The following is a 19,316-nucleotide window of genomic DNA, read 5'->3' on the forward strand; positions in this document are numbered from 1 at the left end:
TAGCTATCAATCTTGAAAATAAAAAATAATAAGTGACAAAAACATCTCAGAGTTGAAAATAACCTTTAACATCATGTCTGGTAGACACTAAGCACTCAATAAAAGTTTGTTGAACTGAAATAAAGTGATATTTGAATCCCTTTTGCATCTGCAAGACTGTGAGTTCTGTAAGAACAAGGGCTGTTTCTCATTCAACTCTGTATCCCAGTGGCACAGGGCCTGGCCGATGGTAGAAAGCATTTAATGTTTGTCAAATTAAATGAACACTCCCAACAACAGGAAAGTCTCCACCCTCAGAGGCAGCTTGCTCCTTCTGAGCAATTCCAACAAAAGCTTTTCCTTACGGAGAATCAAAATCTGTTTTGCTCCAACTGCCCTGATTACGGGGGGAAAAAACCCCAAATAGGTACGAGGTCACTCATTTAACTGAATGTCTCTAAGTTGTTCTGAATGTCTGGATATAAATTTTAAATTATTTTTAAATAAATGGTTTCTAATTGCAAAAGCACTGTACCAGGGACAGAAAGAGAAATATTGTTTATTTACATAAGGATGTGTCTACTTCTGCATGTGTCATATGTCAGCTCCATGAGGGCAAAGACTTGGTCTTTTGTCAGTGCTGTATCCCCAGGGTCCAGAGAAGGCCTGGCAGGGAGTGGGTGGTCAATATTGGTGAAATGAACAAAGGAATGAATGAACCAGAGACGGTGCTTAAAGACCCAGCCCTGGCACTTCACACACAGTCAGAGCAGAGCACGAGGCAATGAACTACACAAGACAGACACCTTTTCCTTCTCAGAGGCTTCTGTAATATTATTGTTCTTGCTGCTACACCAGGTAGACAACCTTGGAAAAGCCTCTTCCTTTCCTTGGACCCATCTCCCCAGCTAAAAATGCAGCACGTGAACAACACATTCTTGGGAGTCCCTCTCAGCCTATCATTCTACGACATCAGGATGCAGGAACTCAGTAGGTGACTGACACTGCCTCTCCCTAGTCCTTCACCAGCTGTTCTAGCATCCTCCTCTGAGTCATTCATAGAGGAGAGAGGACAGAGTCACAGAGGAGAGATGCTCCCTTCTGTTCTTTTAGGGCAACATCAGTGGTTTAAAAAAAATCCTAGGGAATCTCCACTCCAACACTCCCTCCAATAAGGAGCCGCCTTGCACTTAATTCCTTCAACAATTATTTATTGTACACCTACAAGTCATTCATTTTGGGGGACAAATATTTATTGGTTGCTCTCCATGCTAAGCACTGTGGTAGGCACTGGAAATACAACATATGAAGGCAGACCCAAGTCATGCAATGGGGCCCTACTGGGCTAGTGCAGGGTGCTATGGAAATATAGAGAAAGAACATCTAGCCCATTCTTATGAGGGACAAGAAGGCTTCTCAGGATGTCCAAAAGACAATCAGAATCATACAGCTGAAAAGAGGCCAAGGGAAGAGTGTTTCAGGCAGAGGGAAGAGTGTGTGGGGAGGCTAGAGAGACCATGGCCCGTTAATGGAGATGCAAGTTATTTAGTGCAGCTGGGGTGTTGAGTGCAAGGGGGACGTGCTGCAGAAGGGGTCGGCAGCAGCCAGGCCGAGGAGCTTAGTAATCATTTGAGAACAAAAATGACCCATTAAAGAATTTAAGGAAGGGCTTGACATGGTCAGATTTGAACTTTTAAAGATACTCTGGCAGCAACAGGCATAATACAGGGCTAGGCATTTCAAGAAGGACAATGTGTGACCCCTGCTAGTTTACAGTCTAGTTGAGGAGACAGGATGCTAACCCATGAAACTATTAGTGACACCAGACAACATGTAAATGGCAGAATAAACGAAAGCACCAAACAACTGACAACAAAAGCTTTGAGTTCAGAGGCGGGATATTGTATGTGGTCCCAAGAAGTGCTCTGAAAAAATGTTCCTAGTGAAATAACCAATGAAAGTGGGCTAGAGTGGTCAGGCCAGTGGGCCAAGGGAGGCATGGAGCTTCAGCTGAGTCTTGAAGGATGGATAGGATGTGGATGGGGGAGAAGTGACGAGAGAGCATTCTTTGGGAAAGGGACAGTGAATAGGAAGCAAATAAATCCAACACAAGCCACTGAGGCGTCTGTGCTCAGGTCCCACGGGGCAGCCACACCATATAAGCAAGGGCTTATTCCTGGCTAAGCCAAAGACCAGACAGGGATTAGCAGCTCCAGCAAGAGGTTTCTGCTGGAGGTTCCTTAAAATCCGCAGACTTGATCAGGCCAATCTCTTATTTAGAATCGTCCCACAGCTCTCTCCCTGCCTGTGAGATAAAATCCAAACTCCCCAGCATGGTATTTACGACTCTTCCTAATGGTGTCTCACCGTCTAACCTCATCTCTATCACCTCCCACTCCAGCCCCTGCACACTTCAGCCACCGAGCGTCCGCCCATTCTCTGAACACATTGCAGATCAGGCCCCTGCACAGATGGTTTTGTCTTCCTGGAATACCCTTTGCCGCCCTGTCACTCTGATGAATTTCACATCCATGGGGAAGCCTTCTCTGTTTCCTCCTCTCCTCCCATCTGCTCTTCAACAAACTGCCCTTCTCCCAGAGGAAGGTCCACTTTTTATGCTGCCACAGCACAGCTCCCTGCACGCATCACAGTGTATGGGAAATGTCTAACGGGAAAGGACCGATACTCAATCTCTCTGTAAAAGCCCACACTCAGCACAGTGTGGGGCACTCAGCAGGCCCTGCTCTGTTGATGAACGACTGAATGGCTGCCTGGAAGAACAGCACACCACCAAGAGCACAATGACGGAAGTAATTCTGAGACAGTCTGAACATGCCATGTGTAAGGAGGCAATAGGCTTATGGTGGTGAGGCAGACTGTACTATTTTTCTAAATATTTGCCACACCTCCTGGAGGAGGATTAAATGTGCCCTCCCAATCGCCATCAAGCTCAGCGCGACGCCTCGCAGCACCTTCCCCGGGGGGAGGGTTAGATATACTCTCCGTGTTGACTGCAGCGGTGGCCACACACTTGGCCTTAACCGATGAAACAAGGACGGAAGTAATGTCTGGCACGTCCAAGCAGAAGCTTTAAGAGCCAGCTAGTAGTTTGCCATCTCTGTCTTTTTCCTCTCCCACGAGACTGGCCAATGTCCCAAACAGAGGCTGCTCTGTCAGGCTGGGTCCCAAAGTGAAGACAGTGCGGGGCAGCCAGCCCAAGACAGACACGTGATGGTGAGTGAGAAACAAACCTTCACTGCTGTTGTCCCTGAGGTTTTGAGGCTGCTTGTTACCAAACATAACTTAACCTAAGTTAACTGACACAAGAGGTAGAACACCAGAGCAGCAGTCAATGGGCCTCTAAGTTCCAGTTCTGGCTCCAGCTTCGTGTGTGCCCTTAATGAAGGCCCTTCCCCTCTCTGGGCCTCAGTTTCCTCTTTAACAAAATAAAGTTGACCTAGATTATCTCTCCACTCTGTAATTCTGTAAATCTGTACTAGGGTATCAGTCCTTGCCCTTTCATTTCACTCTTTTTATTCTTCTACCAATTACATGGAATGATTGAAATTGGGGGGGGGGGTTCCTTTTTATTTTTTTTAGTTAAATTTACGTACAATGACACACACACATCTCAAGTGTACCATTTGCTGAGTTTTAACAAATGCATACTGCTGTGTACTCCACATCCCTAACATGATAGTGAAAGCATATTTTCAACACCCCAGAAAATCTCCTTCTACCTTTTCCCAGCCAATCCCCTCCTTCCAGAAGCAACCACTACTGTGATTTTTTCACCATTGATTAGTTTTATGGAATGGTTGGCATTTTGAACTGGACTGATGAAGTGTCTAGTTGTTCAGGCTGCCTAGGCTCACATTCCTGAACTCCAGGCATGTGAAGACACAAAGGGAAGTTCTTGGCAGGCTTTGAGGACACTCACCCACGGTTCTGCAAGCCCTCTAATTTTCTGAGCCTCCGAGTCACTGACAAAGTCATGGTAGAGAACAACATAGGGCTCCAGGTGCATGACCTCCTTCCGGACAGGCTGGAGCAGCAGGAAGGGGCTAGAGTTGGTCTCATAAGAGCAGTAGAGGCTAGGGATCTGGTAGTGAGTGGGCTGCAAGGAAAGACTAGAATCAGCATAAGAGAAGAAGAGTCTGGAAGCAGAAACCAATTTAGGGGAACTGTGGTATAAAAAACTGGAATGTGAGAGATTCAGAATGTGGTCACTGATGCGTCCAAGTGAGCTTCATATTTTTTTAATGCATCAGCCCTTTCCCCTCCCAGTGTTCCAGTTCTACCTTTTTCCTCTCTAGCCAAGCCTGTTCCCCCTTTCTCTTTCCTCATGGAATCCTACCTGGGAACCCAGGGTCTGACATAACCCCTCGTAGGTGTCTCTGGTCTGCAGGTGGGGTACATTGGGCCTCTGGATGACAGCCTCAGCCAACTCCTGGTTGGGGCTCTCTGCCAAGAGCTTTTCATATTTCAAGACATTCCTGGCCATCCTCTTATTATCTGGGCCTGGGAGAAATCAGAGCAAGGAATAATACAGATTAACAAACACTGGTCCGGGGAGTGCTGCCAAGGCTTCCGCCAGCTTCACTGTTGCACATGACGGGCAACTGGACCCCCGAATAACTCCTTGTGTCCATGCACAGGAGGATGTGAGGCCCTCATTCCCAGAAGAGAACCTGATATATACATATATTTTTTTTTTGTGAGGAAGATCAGCCCTGAGCTAACATCCATGCTAATCCTCCTCTTTTTGCTGAGGAAGACCGGCTCTGAGCTAACATCTATTGCCAATCCTCCTCCATTTTTTTTTCCCCCCAAAGCCCCAGTAGATAGTTGTATGTCTTAGTTGCACATCCTTCTAGTTGCTGTATGTGGGACGCAGCCTCAGCATGGCCGGAGAAGTGGTGCGTCAGTGCGCGCCCAGGATCCAAACCCGGGCCGCCAGTAGCGGAGTGCGCGAACTTAACTGCTAAGCCACGGGGCCGGCCCAGAGAACCTGGTATTAATTGAGTAATTAACTGAGATTGAGTTGGGCCTGGTAGATCTGAAGGCACACGGGACTTTGGGAAGGAAAGTGGTACTTAACACTCTTAGACCAAGGGATCATGAGGATGGCAGCTCTGACGGTGTGATGGTAAGTTTTATGTATAAGGAAGAAGCTTCATTCTTCCATTCATTCATTCATTTACCCATCCATTCCATAAACCTTCAGTGAACATCTGCCATGTACCAAACACTGTGCTAGAGTCTAACCTCCCAGAGTTTAGAGTCTAAGGGAGAAAAGACACATTAAATAACTACTTATAGTGAGACATGAAAAGTAAGTGCTATGAAGTCCAGGGAGCCAAAGCCTACAGCAGAGAGACTCAACCTATTCTTCCCTGAAGAATTAGAAGCTAATTCATTCCCAACTCTACTACAGCCTTCAAAATTCCTAACTAGCCTAGACACAGAGCAGTGCAGTATGGGACAAAGGGGTTCTAGCCTTTGGTTCTAGCCTGAGTTCCCACAGGGGTCTTGTGTCTTGTTTGTACCCGCTTTAGCTGCAAGTGCCCCGTGGGTTGGCAGCTCCCCATGGCCTGCTAAGCCCCTGCGCATAATTTTCAGTGCATCTCAGAAGGAAGGCTAAATTATTCTAATGCTCCCAAAGCATCTTTCTCTGAGGAGCTCAATGTGCTTCTAACCACCACCGCCACCACCCTGGCAAAGGAGGGGATGGATATTACCATCCTTTTTTTAACAAGAAGAGAAATGAAGTTTGGGAGAATGGAAGTGGTGAGTCCAAAACACCAATGAAAATATTGCAAAGCCAGAAATGGAACCGGGAATCTCAATTTGCTGTGTCCTATCTATCCACTTATAATAGTACGCAATTTGGGTTCTCTGGGAGAGGCAGAGATTTTAATAGATCCGCCACAAAGAAATAAAGGGGCGGCTGGGTTATTACTTTGCTGGACCACTAACCACCCACATGTTTCCAAAAACCATACAGCTAATTCCTTATCCTACTGTTTGCCAAATTATCAGAATGAAATAATGTTACTAGGTTTCATTAAAAAGTGATAAAAATACAATTGTAAAGTCCTACATGAAATACTTTATAAATATTAAAACATAATAGTGATTATGCACTTATTTTAGTATCTAAATATCTTATTAAAGGCAAACCTGGGAAGCCATCTACCACCAAAATTGTAAGCAACAATACCCAAGCAGAGAGCTAAGCTTGGAAGTCTCACTCCTGTTTAACTCTGGTGAGGTGCTCCCTGAAAAGGGCTGTAGCTGAACTCTGCGCTGACTGGGCAGGATGCTTGCATAGCAAAGGGAGCTCTGGTTAAAAGGGAAGAACTGATATCTCTTGGAAAGCAACCAAAGTGAATAATCCTGCTGAGTCACTCTCCTTGCACACACAGCTCTCATTGATTTCATTCATTCTCAGGTCTGCTCCCAAAACGTGGGTCTTTAAATGTCTCTGAAGAAACTGGCTCCCAGTGCTGGAATGTTCCCCACTTAAGCAACACTGATATATAACTGGTGGGGAGTGGAGGAGGAAAGGGACAGGCTGATATCTTCTTCTTAACATTTTCCAACTAACTGAAAAATCTCCCCCTGATGCATGGATCAGTATCTAAGTAAGATTTAATCCAAAATTAGAAATGTGCCTTGGATTATAAAATTAGAAAAATAAAAATAGATAGCTGTATTTCACTTGCAAGGGTTAAAGGCAGGGGCAGAAGGGATTTCCTGGTAAATCAGAGCTGTGGCTTATCTTTTCTTATTACGTACTGTAGAGAAGAAACTCTCGGGAGAGGCTGAGGGCACACGAAACATTTCCTGCCTGAAAAAAAACAGGAAGCAAAAGAAAAGAAAGAGTTAACTGCACTGAGGATACCTCCTCTGACCAAATCATTAAATGGATTTTTAAAAAAACTATAAAATACTCTTACCACAAGTAGATAGCAAGACTCATTGAGATGAGCAGCAGACTAGAAATGCAGAGGTTCTGTCCTAACTCAGGATTTGCAGCCTTGATGCAAATCAGGTCTCCTCTGTTTCCTCATTTACAAATGACTTATTACCACCCTTACCAGGGAAGGTAGAAAAATAAATGAAAATAAACTTTCTCGAAGTGCCCTCAAATCTTAAAGCATGCAAAACCATGTAACTGCAGGGTGTTATGTTGGTATATTTTATTATTAAGCTTAATATGGAACTATAAAAACCGTAGTAAAAATATAATTTGTTCTCCAGGCTCAGTACTTCCTAGAGTCTACAAAGTTAATGGGAGGGATGCAAAGGAAGAACTAAACCTGAAATGTTCCCACTGAATGCTCCCTGCAGCCATTCAACGGTGGGCTATGCCTGGTTAGAAGTAAACAGAAGCTTTCCAGCAAACCTGGGAAACAGAACCCGGTGCAGGTGGGCTGCGATCCTGCTCCGGGTGCCATGGAATGATGATGAACTGATAAAACTGTATTGCCTTCTGATCATTTTATTTTTGCATGTTAAAAAATTCATTTTTAATGATAATAGCAATAATAAGCACACTATAAAACCTATGAGAAATAGGAAAAAAAATGCTCCACAGAAACCCAGGCACTCTAAGCACTTTGGATAATACACAGTGTTTACAGAGGTATAATCCTATGTCTTATATATTTTCATATCCTGATTGTTTCCCTCTACATTGTTATCAGGAGTACTTTTTATATCATTACATAGTCTTCAGAGAGAGCATTTTTTAATTATTATTTTTAATTGTGCTAAAAAACACATAACATAAATTTACCATCTTAACCATTTCTAAGAGTATAGTTCAGCAGTGTTAACTATATTCACATTGTTGTGCAACCAATCTCCAGAATCTTTTCATCTTGCAAAACTGAAACTCTATATCCATTAAACAAAAACTCCCAATTTCCCCCTCCCCTCAGCCCTTGGTATCCACTATTCTACTTTCTGTCTCTATGAATTTAACTACTCTAGATACCTCATACAAGTGGAATCATAGTATTTGTCTTTTTGTGACTGGCTTATTTCACTTAGCATAATGTCCTCAAGGTTCACCTACATCGTGGCATGAGTCAGAATTCCGTTCTCTTTATTATTTATTTATTTGTTTATTTATTTATTTGATGAGGAACACTGCCATGCCAATCTTCCTCTATTTTGTATGTGGGATGCCACTGCAGCATGGCTTGATGAGCAGTGTGTAGGTCCGTGCCCAGGTCCGAATCCACCAACCCTGGGCTACCAAAGTGGAGGGCGCAAAGTTAACCACTAACCACTGGCCACTGGGCCAGCCCCAGAATTCCATTCTTTTTAAAGGCTGAATACTACTCCATTGTATGTGTATAGCACATTTTGTTCATCCATTCATCCATTGATGGACACTTGAGTTGCTTCCACCTCATGGCTGCTGTGAATGGTGCTGCTACAAACACGGGTGTGCAAGAGGCAGCACTTTTAATGGCTGCATTTTATTCCACCAAGAAGCTACATCACAGATGACCTAACCATTCTGCTATTGTTGGACATACAGATTGTTTCTAATTATTTAATTTCATAAATTATTCTGTTCTATGCTTAACAGAGGGATAGTTAAGTAATCTGTTGATGTCTTATAAACGTCAGGTATTGACTCAGGGTTACAGCTTTTCACACTTTTGAGATGAAGAGAACTAAAACACAATTTTATATTTTTTTAAAACTCAAGGGCTTTATCACGTGATAAAATTATATTTTATCAAGAACAAAGTTAGAGTTATTTTTGATGTGCCAGTTAAATTTCTTTGGAAATGTCTAACTAAATAATGTTTAATGAAAAAGCAGAACATACATTTGTAGTGTATAATACAATAATAGCTTATGTTTATTGAGTGCATATGTGTCATGAATTGTGTTAAGGGCTTTACATGTATTAGCTCATTTAATCCTCACAACAACTCTTTGAGGTGAGCATTGAAGGGTAGCAGAATATGCCACCCCATAATATGCCACCCCATAATATGCCTGATTGGCATAAGGATTATTTTGAGCTAAACATTTTGAGAAACATCAGACACAAGAGAAGTTCTGAAAACCAGAGTAGAAGTTACCCTTCTGTAAGGGACATTTACATTTATAAAGGAAATCTCTCTTTGTAAGAGTGTCTCCCTCTGTGTACCTGGAAGAGAAAGATGACTCTAAATCACAACAGAATCTTATTAACGGAGAAGGCACCCACTTAAATCTGCATAATAATGTTACCCTTGTTTGCTTTTCCTGGTAACCTCCTATAACTGGCCTCCCCCCACACCTTTCTTTTGTCTTTAGCTGAAGATGGTATTTAAGGTGGTGGCCTCAGAGTCACTCATTTCTCCCAGGCATCTCCCATATATACAGGAAGTATACATGATAGTAAACTTCTGTTTATTTTTCCTCTTGTTTATCGTTTTTTATCACAGGAAGGTCTCAGCCAAGAACTCAGAAGGTTAGAGGGAAAATTACCCACATACCCCCAAAGCATCATTATTATTCCTCTCTTAAAAATAAGAAAATTGAGGTCCAGGGAAGTTAAGTAGGTTGCCCGAGTTTTCACAGAATTTGACCCCAGGTCTATCTGACTTCAGAGCCTATGGTTTCATTACTACATTCTACTGTCTCTCATTATTAGCAGTTAGTGAAATAATTTTTCACCAAAACATATCATTAAAAAGTATTATATAATACATAGTATTATATATAATATGACATTATATCATGTTTTTCATGGTATGTATAGATATATCTATATACACCATGTATAATTTAACATGATAATGAAAGGTCCATGGAGGGACATTTATCCCTAATTTACTAGGGGTAAAAAGGCAACCATAAGTTGTCTATAAGACCATACCTATATGTTCTATTACTGTGACATAAAAAAATGTGCTGTAAGAGCACAAAGAAAGTCTGGGGAGTCTTAGGAGAATTAAGGACGACTTTAAAAATAGGGGATATTTGAGCCATGCCTTGTAAGATGAATAAAATTTACCAGACAAAACAGGATTGTGCAAAGGGAGAGTCTGCCAGTGAGTAGAGGAGAAATCTAAGTCATCATAGGGGAAAACAACCAAAACTAATAATCAGGCACTATGTTTAAAACCCCGTTGTTCAGGGTAAGCTGCTTCAGTTTATCTTCTATGAGTCTCCATGTCAATTTTCCATTTTCCTCCTCTATTAAAATTCAATTACTTCTCAGCCTTTGTTGCATCACAATGATTCTATTTCAGCTTTAAAGATGCAGCAATTGAGCAGGAGAGGTAGGAAGAATGCCCCGCGAAGTTTTACAACAAAGATCCACTTACAAGGAACTTCCACGAGAGCAACAGGACCGTCTGCTGCACTGAGAATAATTCTGTTTTGGCAGCAACATATGGGTTTGGACCACCCACATCCTCTTCCCTTTTCTCAGGAAAAGGGGGAAAGAAAAAGGAATGTATGGAGCAGAAATGGTTTATTAGCTTTGGAAACCCTAGGGAATTGACTCTGTAGTGAGTTTTCCAGCCTATTCTTGAAGACTGTACAACTCTGGTGGAAAATGGGGTTAGCGATACCAAAAGATGGCAGCTCCCATATTCAGGGAAATAAGCTTCCACATGAGGCACAACAGGTCATAGATCAACAATGCCAAAGAAAACAACACCTAGAGGAGGCACTGAGCTGGTACTACGGACCAACGACACCAGTTCTGTAGCCAGACACTAGTCAGGATACAGTTGTACTTGACTGAAGGTGAGAGAGCATAAAAATCAAACTTCTTCCTTGGATGCTGGCAATACCATGGCATAACATCTGTGAAGAGTTATGAGTTGTCAAGAGTGCAAAAGAGTGATCTACATTGACTATGAACCCATCAAACACTTGTCGATGCGGCGGCTGCTGCTACAGGCAAGAGACTGCCTCCTAGATGGGAGATGATGATTGTAAAGCTGTCAACGCATTGGAAAGAGCACCGGACTAAGAGGCAGGCAGACTTGGCCTCTAATCCCAGCTCTGTGAACTTTGTGACAAGTTAGGAATTTTTTGGAGATTCAGTTTACTCACATGTGAAATATGGAAATAATAAAACAACTGCCCTGCTTGACTCACATTTGGTCCTGTTGGGAAGATGAAATAAATTAAGAGACATGAAAATGCTTAGAAAATTGTAAAGCAGATATAAAGCATTACATTTATTGTGATGAAAGCAGTGAGCCTCACTTACTCCCCTACCTGGAAATAGGCAAAGGCCAAATGATCCAAGGCATCTTCTAGACTTGCCTCATCCTCTGTCTTCCACTCTCCATAAGATCCTCGGAAGAGACTGACAGCCTCCTCCAGCCAAGGAATGGCATGGTAGTAATCCCCCATGTCATAGGCCACCTGTAAGGAACAAAGGTACCATCATTAAAGCCTTAGTCCAAGGTAGAAGAAAGGAAACCACCACACAAAGAGTGGAGGGCCTTTGGAACCCCAGAGGCAAGTTTTCATCTCAAATTCACTTAAGTTTAATTTATTAAGTATCTATTATATACAAAGCATCGTACTAGGTGTAGAGAAGACATAAGGGTTCTCTCATTTAAGGAATTTATAATCTGGGGAGGAGAGAGAGATGAAATTAAGTAACTATAATACAGGGCAGAATGGCATGAATGCTCAAAGGAAATATGTATAATGTGCCATGGAAGTATAGAGAAGCGAGAAGACTTGGGAATCTCAGAAGGCTTCATGGAAGAAGTGGCATTTGAGATGGGCCTTCCTTGAAGAAAGAAAAGGATTTTAATGAGCAGAGATTGGAAGGAAGGGCATTTTAAGATGAGGGAATTGTAGAAACAGAAGCGAAAAGCAAGAATGTGTTCAAGTAGTATGTTGAAGAGAAGCAGGAAATGAACTTCAAAAGGCAGCACGGGTTAAGTTAATGAGAGTCGTGAATGTCATGTTTTTAGGAAGATATTGCTGGTAGCAACCTGAGGAATGGATTAAATTCTTTTATTTATTTATTCAATATTTACTGAGTATTTACAATGTACCTGGTGGTCCCCTCAAAGAGCTTACAAGCAACTGAGGGGCATGTGAGTAAACCAGTAATTGCAACACAATGCATCAGACATCATAATGAAGGTAGACCTGGGAACACTATGAGAGCTCAGTGGATTTGTCCTACATTAATTGTTGGAATGTCGGGGAATATGGCAACATGGACTAGACATAGCTCCTGTCTCCTAACAGTTTACAGCTAACTAGAATACCAGAACTGCAGGTGGGATTGGAAGTTGATGTTGGAGACAGCATGGAATTATAAAATCACAGAGTTGGAAGAACTCTTACAAAATGATCTCATTTAGGTGTAACTTCCAGACAGGCAGAAAGACAGGGCAGTAACTAGAGATACGGCAGCTCTGCAGCCTAAATAATAAATCAACTCCTATCCCAGGTGTGCCATTAATCTGCTGTGTTATATTTCTGGTCCTCAAGTTTCCTATTTCTAAAAAGGTTGAGTTGAAGAATAACAATCAAAAACGACTGCACTTTTTCTGCTAAGTTAACAATTCATTCAATTAATGAGGAACTTCAAGTCCCAGCAACATGGTAGATTGAGATAAGTGGAATCATTCCAACCACAAAGACTTAGAAATTTTGAATAAAATAAAACAAGAATTTCATTACATATTTTCAAGAAAAAATGGAAAATATCCAGGTACCAGAAACAAAAAAAGGAGCTAAAAACCTAAGCAGTAAGCTTATGAGCAGATGCTTAAGCTGCCTAGGATGGGGGTGGGTGTTAGTCTTAGCAACATTGGTACTTAGTAAACTTAGGTTATAATGCCCACCTGAGGATAACAGATGAGCCTTCCTTAGACTTCCAAAAATCTACAAATTGGAACTAAGACACACGCACAAAACTGAAATCCATGACAAACTATACCTTAAAGGAAAGGGTAGGCCAGAAAAAAATCGACCCACTGTCATAAAGAGACAAGAAAGTCGGTTTGTTTCTGTCTGGGCTCTGTGTAGGGGAACAAAGTGTCTCCTTAGAATATTCACAATCTTGAGCCTATGCTTCACGTGAGTTTAGGGTTTGAATTTGCATTATTCATATAGTTAAGGAACCCCCAGGCCAATAAATCAATATAAAATGGATCTAAGGCCAGTGCAAATCAAAACTGCAATGAGATATCACCTCACATGTTAGAATGGCTGTTATCAAAAAGAGAAGCAATAACAAGTATTGGTGAGGATGTGGAGAAAAGGGAACCCTTGTACACTGTTGGTAGGAGTGTAAATTGGTACAGCCACTATGGAAAACAGTATGGAAGTTCCTCAAAAACTTAAAAATAGAACTACCATATGACCCAGCAATTCCATTTCTGGGTATTGATCCAAAGAAAACGAAAACACTCACTCAAAAAGTTATCTGCACTCCCATGTTCATTGCAGCATTATTGACAATAGCCAAGATATGGAAACAACCTAAGTGTCCATCAATGGATGAATGGATAAAGAAAATGTGCTATACATATACAATGGAATATTATCCTGCCATAAGAAAAGAAGGAAATCTTGCCATTTGCGACAACATGGATGGACCTTGAGGGCATCATACTGAGTGAAATAAGTCAGACAGTGAAAGACAAATATCATATGATTTCACTTATATGTGGAATCTAAAAAAAAAAAACCCAAGCCCATAGATACAGAGAACAGGTTGGTTGCCAGAGGCGGAGGGTAGGGTGGGTGAAATGGATGAAGGGGGTCAAAAGGTACAAACTTCCAGTTATAAAATATGTAAGTCATGGATGTAATGTACAGCTAAATAAATAAATAAATAAATAAATAAATAAAAGGATCTAAGGCCAGTGATACCACCAGAGTACCTGAAGAAGAAAACCCAAAACTCTCTGGAGAGATATTTCCACAGCTCCGGGCACAGAGATTGTCTTAGGAGGAAAAGTCCTGCTAAAACTAAGCTTACAATCAAACATGATAAACTACATCAGGAAATAATCTATCATGAACAAGAGTCAAGAGACATAATAGTAGGGTAGTAGAATTAGAAATTAAGAATTAAATTCTTAATCTGAAATTAAGAATTTCAGAATATAGACTAACCTGCTTTAAAATAACCCATGGAGGAGGCATTCGAGATGTGTGGATGAAACAAATTTAGCCACATGTCAATCATTGAAGCTTATTTTTGACCAAGCAATACTACTCCCAGATATTTATTCAAGAGAAATGAAAACAAATGTCCACAGAAAGACTTACATAAGAATATTACTATATACATAAGAATGTTTATTCACAACAGTCCATTTACTGGAACATCCAAGTATCCATCAACAAGAGACTGGATAAACAGTTTGTGGTATATTCACACAATGGAATACTACTCAGCAATAAACAGGAATGAACTACTAATAAATGCAACAACGTGGATGAATTTCACAGATATAATATGCTGAGTGAAAGAAGCTGGACTCAGAAGAGTACACATCGTATGGTTCAGGATAATGGTTACCTGGCACCTGGGCAAGGGTAGAGTAGAAGGGATGGAGGGTGGTGAGAAGGAAAAGGAATGGGGCTTTATTCAGCCATATTTTAATTTTTTTTAAAAATCTTAAACAAATATAGCAAAATTTGAATATATATTTCATCTCAATTATAGATATAACTACTCATTATATTATTTCATATACTTTCCTTATATTTGAAATGTTTTATCTTTTAAAATAAGTAAATAAATACAGAAATAAAGACTGACAGTGAGACTTTCAGGAAGTGACTTACTAAATTTTCTACATATGGTTTTAGTCTCAGAAAGGCCTCACTTATGAAGCATATATTGATACCACACATGGAACTATTTTAATTGGCTTAAATTTAAATTAGCCATGAACCTGATGACTGAGCTCTGATTCCATTCAGGATCTCAGAAAAGGAAAAATGGCACATAGAGAGGCTTAGGGCAACCCACTCCGCATTAATTTAGAAGACAGATCCCCAAAACTTGGAATTAGGACACATGAGGCCCACTCTCAGATCTGCTAATGAATACTGTAGGGGATGGAAAAAATTCACTTTCCTGCAATACCAATCTTCAAAATTAAAAAGGATTTACTCCATTATTTCTTAAGGCAAAGGCTGACAAAGAGTGTATTATAAAATAAGTGTGCTTATAACTTATGATCAAAGATTGGTTAAATATCTCATATGGAAGGTTCCCGAAGTTAATTTCCTCAAGTAATGTTAAAGTGAATGGCCTCAGTTTTTTGATGCTACTTTAATTTAGTATTTCTAAATGCTTAGGAAATGTTGCAAGGGATCAGAAAGTCTCAGGAAGCTGGGTTTCCATGATCTTACTTCACATCACCATCTCTTATCCCTTTGCCCTGCCCTTTAACCTTGTTTCTCCTTTCCACCCAGCTATTCATCCACTGGCAGGGTGCTATAGTTAGGGTGACCAAAGGATCATTTTGCCCAGGACAGTCCCATCCATTGGCATAACTAATAACTAATAACACCTCCTTCACTCTCAAGAGTGACCTAAGTATATGATCACCTTAGACATCATGGAAAGAACGTGGGATTTGCAGTTAAAGACTGAGTTCAAATTTTACTTCTGCTACTTAACATTGTGTAACCTTAGGCAAGTTATTTACCCTCTCTGAACCTCAGTTTCCTCATCTGAACATGGATAATAATACCAAATTTCCAAGTTTGCTGTAAGGATTAGAAAAATGTAAAAGCAATCAGATATAGTTATTTCATCCACAAAAAACTAGAGCTGAGCAATTCACCTCTCTCTGAATATTGTTACCTTGCCAACTTGGAAGCAGTCATCTGCTGTGAGGGAGAAGAGTCGTCTGGGACTGTACAGGTCAGTCACGGCCGAGCCGGTGACTCTCTGAAAGACGCCCCGGGCAAGGCCCTTCACATTGAGCATGTACACATCCTGCAGCCGCATCAGGGCCCTCGCTGCTCCCTCAAGGTCCTCAAAGGCTGGCAGGTCCTGCTCCTCCTTCTCATAACCATCCTTCAGAGCTGTAAAGGTCATGAAAACATCAACCCATCATGCAAAAAACAGGTGGTGAGCATTTAACACATGCAAGGCATCATCACCTGCTCAAATATTTCACGAGCAAAGATAACGTTTGATTTGCTTTTGTTCCCAGTGGCAAGCACAGTTCCTGGCACAGAGTGGATGCTTAACACAATCTTCTGAATAAGGAACAAACACCCTGGAGTAAAACTAAGGCACACACCCTATCATGTTGTCCCCTCCTATCTGTCTCCATGAGTCTTGCCCTTTGCGGGGACAATTCTTCTTCCTCTTAACTTCCCCAAAGTCAACAAACTTGTACAAGTACAAAGTAGAGTAAATTAGGAAAGTGATCTTGCTACAGATCACACTGTAGAGGCAACTTCATAAAATAGGAATTAGAAGACATCACTTCCCACACATCTGTAAAGGGGATGATACAACCTATAGTTCTTCACAGGACTGTAGTGAAGATCAAATGAGATAACGGATATGGAAGTGTTTTCTAATGTATAATCATATAAACACATTAACAAGTGGACCTGGTTCTTTGTAATAGTTAGAGCTAAGGAGATCAAGTAATACCTACCCACTTCATTATCCTTCATCACATCCCATCAGAATCTCTCTCCTTTCCACTGAGTCAGGAGATAGAATCTTCTCTTACCCTCCAGCCCTCCTCCTCATTACCTCGGATGTTCTCACTGGCCTCCAGACTATGTACCACATTCCTCCAGTCAGACTGTAGGCGTTTGATGAGAGTAAATGCAAGCAGAGGGTTAGACACAGGGGTTGCCGAATCCTCATGCAAAGAAAGCACCTTGTCATAGAATCTGAAAGAGAGGAGTAAAAGAATGATCTCACCTAGTGATACAACCGCTACACCTAGGAAGGCTCCACGGTGTACATACATTAAGAGTAGTTAAAAATGAAATGCCGAGCCACTGGAGACTCATGTAATATTCCAATCAATAAGCTCAAAGAATATGAAAATTACCAACACAACAGAAGTAGGTCCACTCGTTGTTCATTCAATGAGCCAGTCTCTGCTGGTCAATTACTGTACCACATTAGATGCCAGAGATCCAGACAAGACAGGGTTGAGCTCTCAAGTTCACAAACAAGAAAATTTTCTTTTCTGTCATCACTTTCATCACTCATCACTCTCATCACTCATCACTCAATACTCAGAATCTGGTAGAAGCTCAAAAATGTTGTTGAATTAATTACAATAATTGTGCTACGTGCTGTGAGAGAAGTGAGCATACAATGCTATGTAATGCTATGGCGATTTGTAGGCAGGGCACCTAACGCAGGTGGGAGTAGAAGGGGTAAAGGAAGACTTCTCAGAGGAGATGGCACTTGATCTGAGTCCTGAAGGATTAAGGAAAATATTGATAGCTCTTCATTGAGCCCTTACCATGTATTAGGCATCCTACTAAGTGCCTTAAATATAATGTCTCATTTAACACCCCCAACAACCCTTAGGGTAGATTTTATTGTGCCCATTTTACAGGAGAGGAAACTGAAACAAAGCCACACTATGAGTAAGTGACAAAGCCAGGATTGAAACCAAGTGTGCCTGACTCTGAAGCCAGTTCTCAGCTGATTTTGCCATACTGATTTCCACAGAGCTAGAACAAAGAGAGGAGGAAGAACGTTTTTCGAGCCAACAGGGACCAATGTATACAAGGGCACAGAGGCTTGACATATATATGTTCATTCAATAAGTCATACTATACTGGTTACTTGCTAGATGTCAGACTCCATGCTGCATGCTGGAGACGCAAAGGCAAGACAGGGTCCAATGCTCAAGGATTTCACAGGCAAGAAAATAGCTGTTTTCTCCTCACTCTATACCTAAGTTCAACATGTAATTCTATGAAAGAATGAATGAAATATACTCTTCTAGGAATGAGAAACAAAATTTTGAATAAGACAATAACCTTGGTCTCAAGGACTTGGAGTCTAATGGGTAAGATAGGCACAAATAATTACATTACAGATGCAACACCAGAATTAACACCAGCTTTAGCGGGGAGTATAGATAGGGGGTGATTAATTTGGCCAGAGCAGGTCAGAGAAGGTTTCACAGAGGAGATAATAAACTGAGACTTGATGGGTGAATGCAAATAATATGGAAGGGAGAAGGAGGCCTCCTTTCAGACAGGCAGAGACAGTTTGACATATGCAAAGGTATAGAGAGAAGAAGTAGGGGAATCACAAGCAGTTTAGTACTGCTGGAGCACAGGGTGTACAGGAGATGGGTAGGAGATAAGACTGGAGAAGTGAGGAGCACCTCATAAGCCTTGCTGTGGAATTTGGTTTTTACCCTGACTGCAATTAGGAGCCACCAAAAGGTTTTAGATGAAAATGGGATACGCTACGATATGTTTACATATATAAATCTGTGAGAGGATGGGGGAGGAGGGTTCAAAAGTGGAAGTGACTGAAGATGGAAAGACCAGTTGGGAGGCCATTTCAAAACTGCAAACAAGAAACAAGGAGAATCTGAAAAACAACAGCGGCAGTGGGGACACAGAATGGGATGGATTCGAGGGAGGTATTTAGTAAGTAGACCATACAGAAACTGGTGATGGTTATAACCAGGAGTGAAGAGGTGGGGCTGTCCAGCATGCTTTCAATCTTTCGGACTTGTTGACATTTGCAGTAAAGAGCCAGAAACAGTAGGGCCAGAGGTGATCATCTTTCTAGTTAGTTTCTCTCATCCTTGGATGTCCTACAAAAGTGTTCGTATAAGCAAAAGATGCTGTTTCCTTTTCTGGTATACTATAGTTATTCCATTTCTAACACACTAACGGGATTATTTTTTTAAATTATTTTATTGAGGTCATATTGGCTTATAACATTGTGTACATTTCAGGTGTACATTATTACACATCAGTTTCTATATAGACTGCATCACATTCACCGCCAATAGTCTAGTTTTCATCTGTCATGGTACACACGTGCCCCTTTATCCCTTTTGCTCTCCCCCCACCCCATTCCCCTCTGGTAACCACTAATCTGTTCTCCTTATCCATGTGTTTGTTTATCTTCCACATATAAGTGAAGCTGTATGGTATTTGTCTTTCTCTGTCTAGCTTATTTCACTCAGCATAATACCCTCAAGGTCCATCTACGTTGTCGTAAATGGCATGATTTTGTCTTTTTTTTATGGCTGAGTAGTATTCTATTGTATAAATATACCACATCTTCTTTATCCATTCATCAGTTGATGGGTACTTGGGTTGCTTCCATGTCTTGGCTTTGTGAA

At 41.3% G+C, this 19,316-nt stretch overlaps 1 protein-coding gene across 1 annotated transcript in view; it reads right to left on the bottom strand.

Annotated features, from left to right (window-relative positions):
• Nucleotides 1-19,316, bottom strand: part of P4HA3 (prolyl 4-hydroxylase subunit alpha 3) — a 36,487-nt gene that overhangs the window by 12,120 nt on the left and 5,051 nt on the right. Inside the window, exons 2-7 of the mRNA XM_014790323.2 lie at nucleotides 16,730-16,872; nucleotides 15,818-16,041; nucleotides 11,233-11,382; nucleotides 6,781-6,832; nucleotides 4,337-4,500; nucleotides 3,920-4,096 (exon numbers count right to left, since the gene is read on the bottom strand). Coding sequence (XP_014645809.2) covers nucleotides 3,920-4,096; nucleotides 4,337-4,500; nucleotides 6,781-6,832; nucleotides 11,233-11,382; nucleotides 15,818-16,041; nucleotides 16,730-16,872 — 910 coding nt within the window. The remainder of the gene's footprint in view (nucleotides 1-3,919; nucleotides 4,097-4,336; nucleotides 4,501-6,780; nucleotides 6,833-11,232; nucleotides 11,383-15,817; nucleotides 16,042-16,729; nucleotides 16,873-19,316) is intronic.

This window comes from Ceratotherium simum, chromosome 7 (genome assembly GCF_057802395.1).
Source record: "Ceratotherium simum simum isolate JZ-2026a chromosome 7, ASM5780239v1, whole genome shotgun sequence".
NCBI lineage: Eukaryota > Metazoa > Chordata > Mammalia > Perissodactyla > Rhinocerotidae > Ceratotherium > Ceratotherium simum.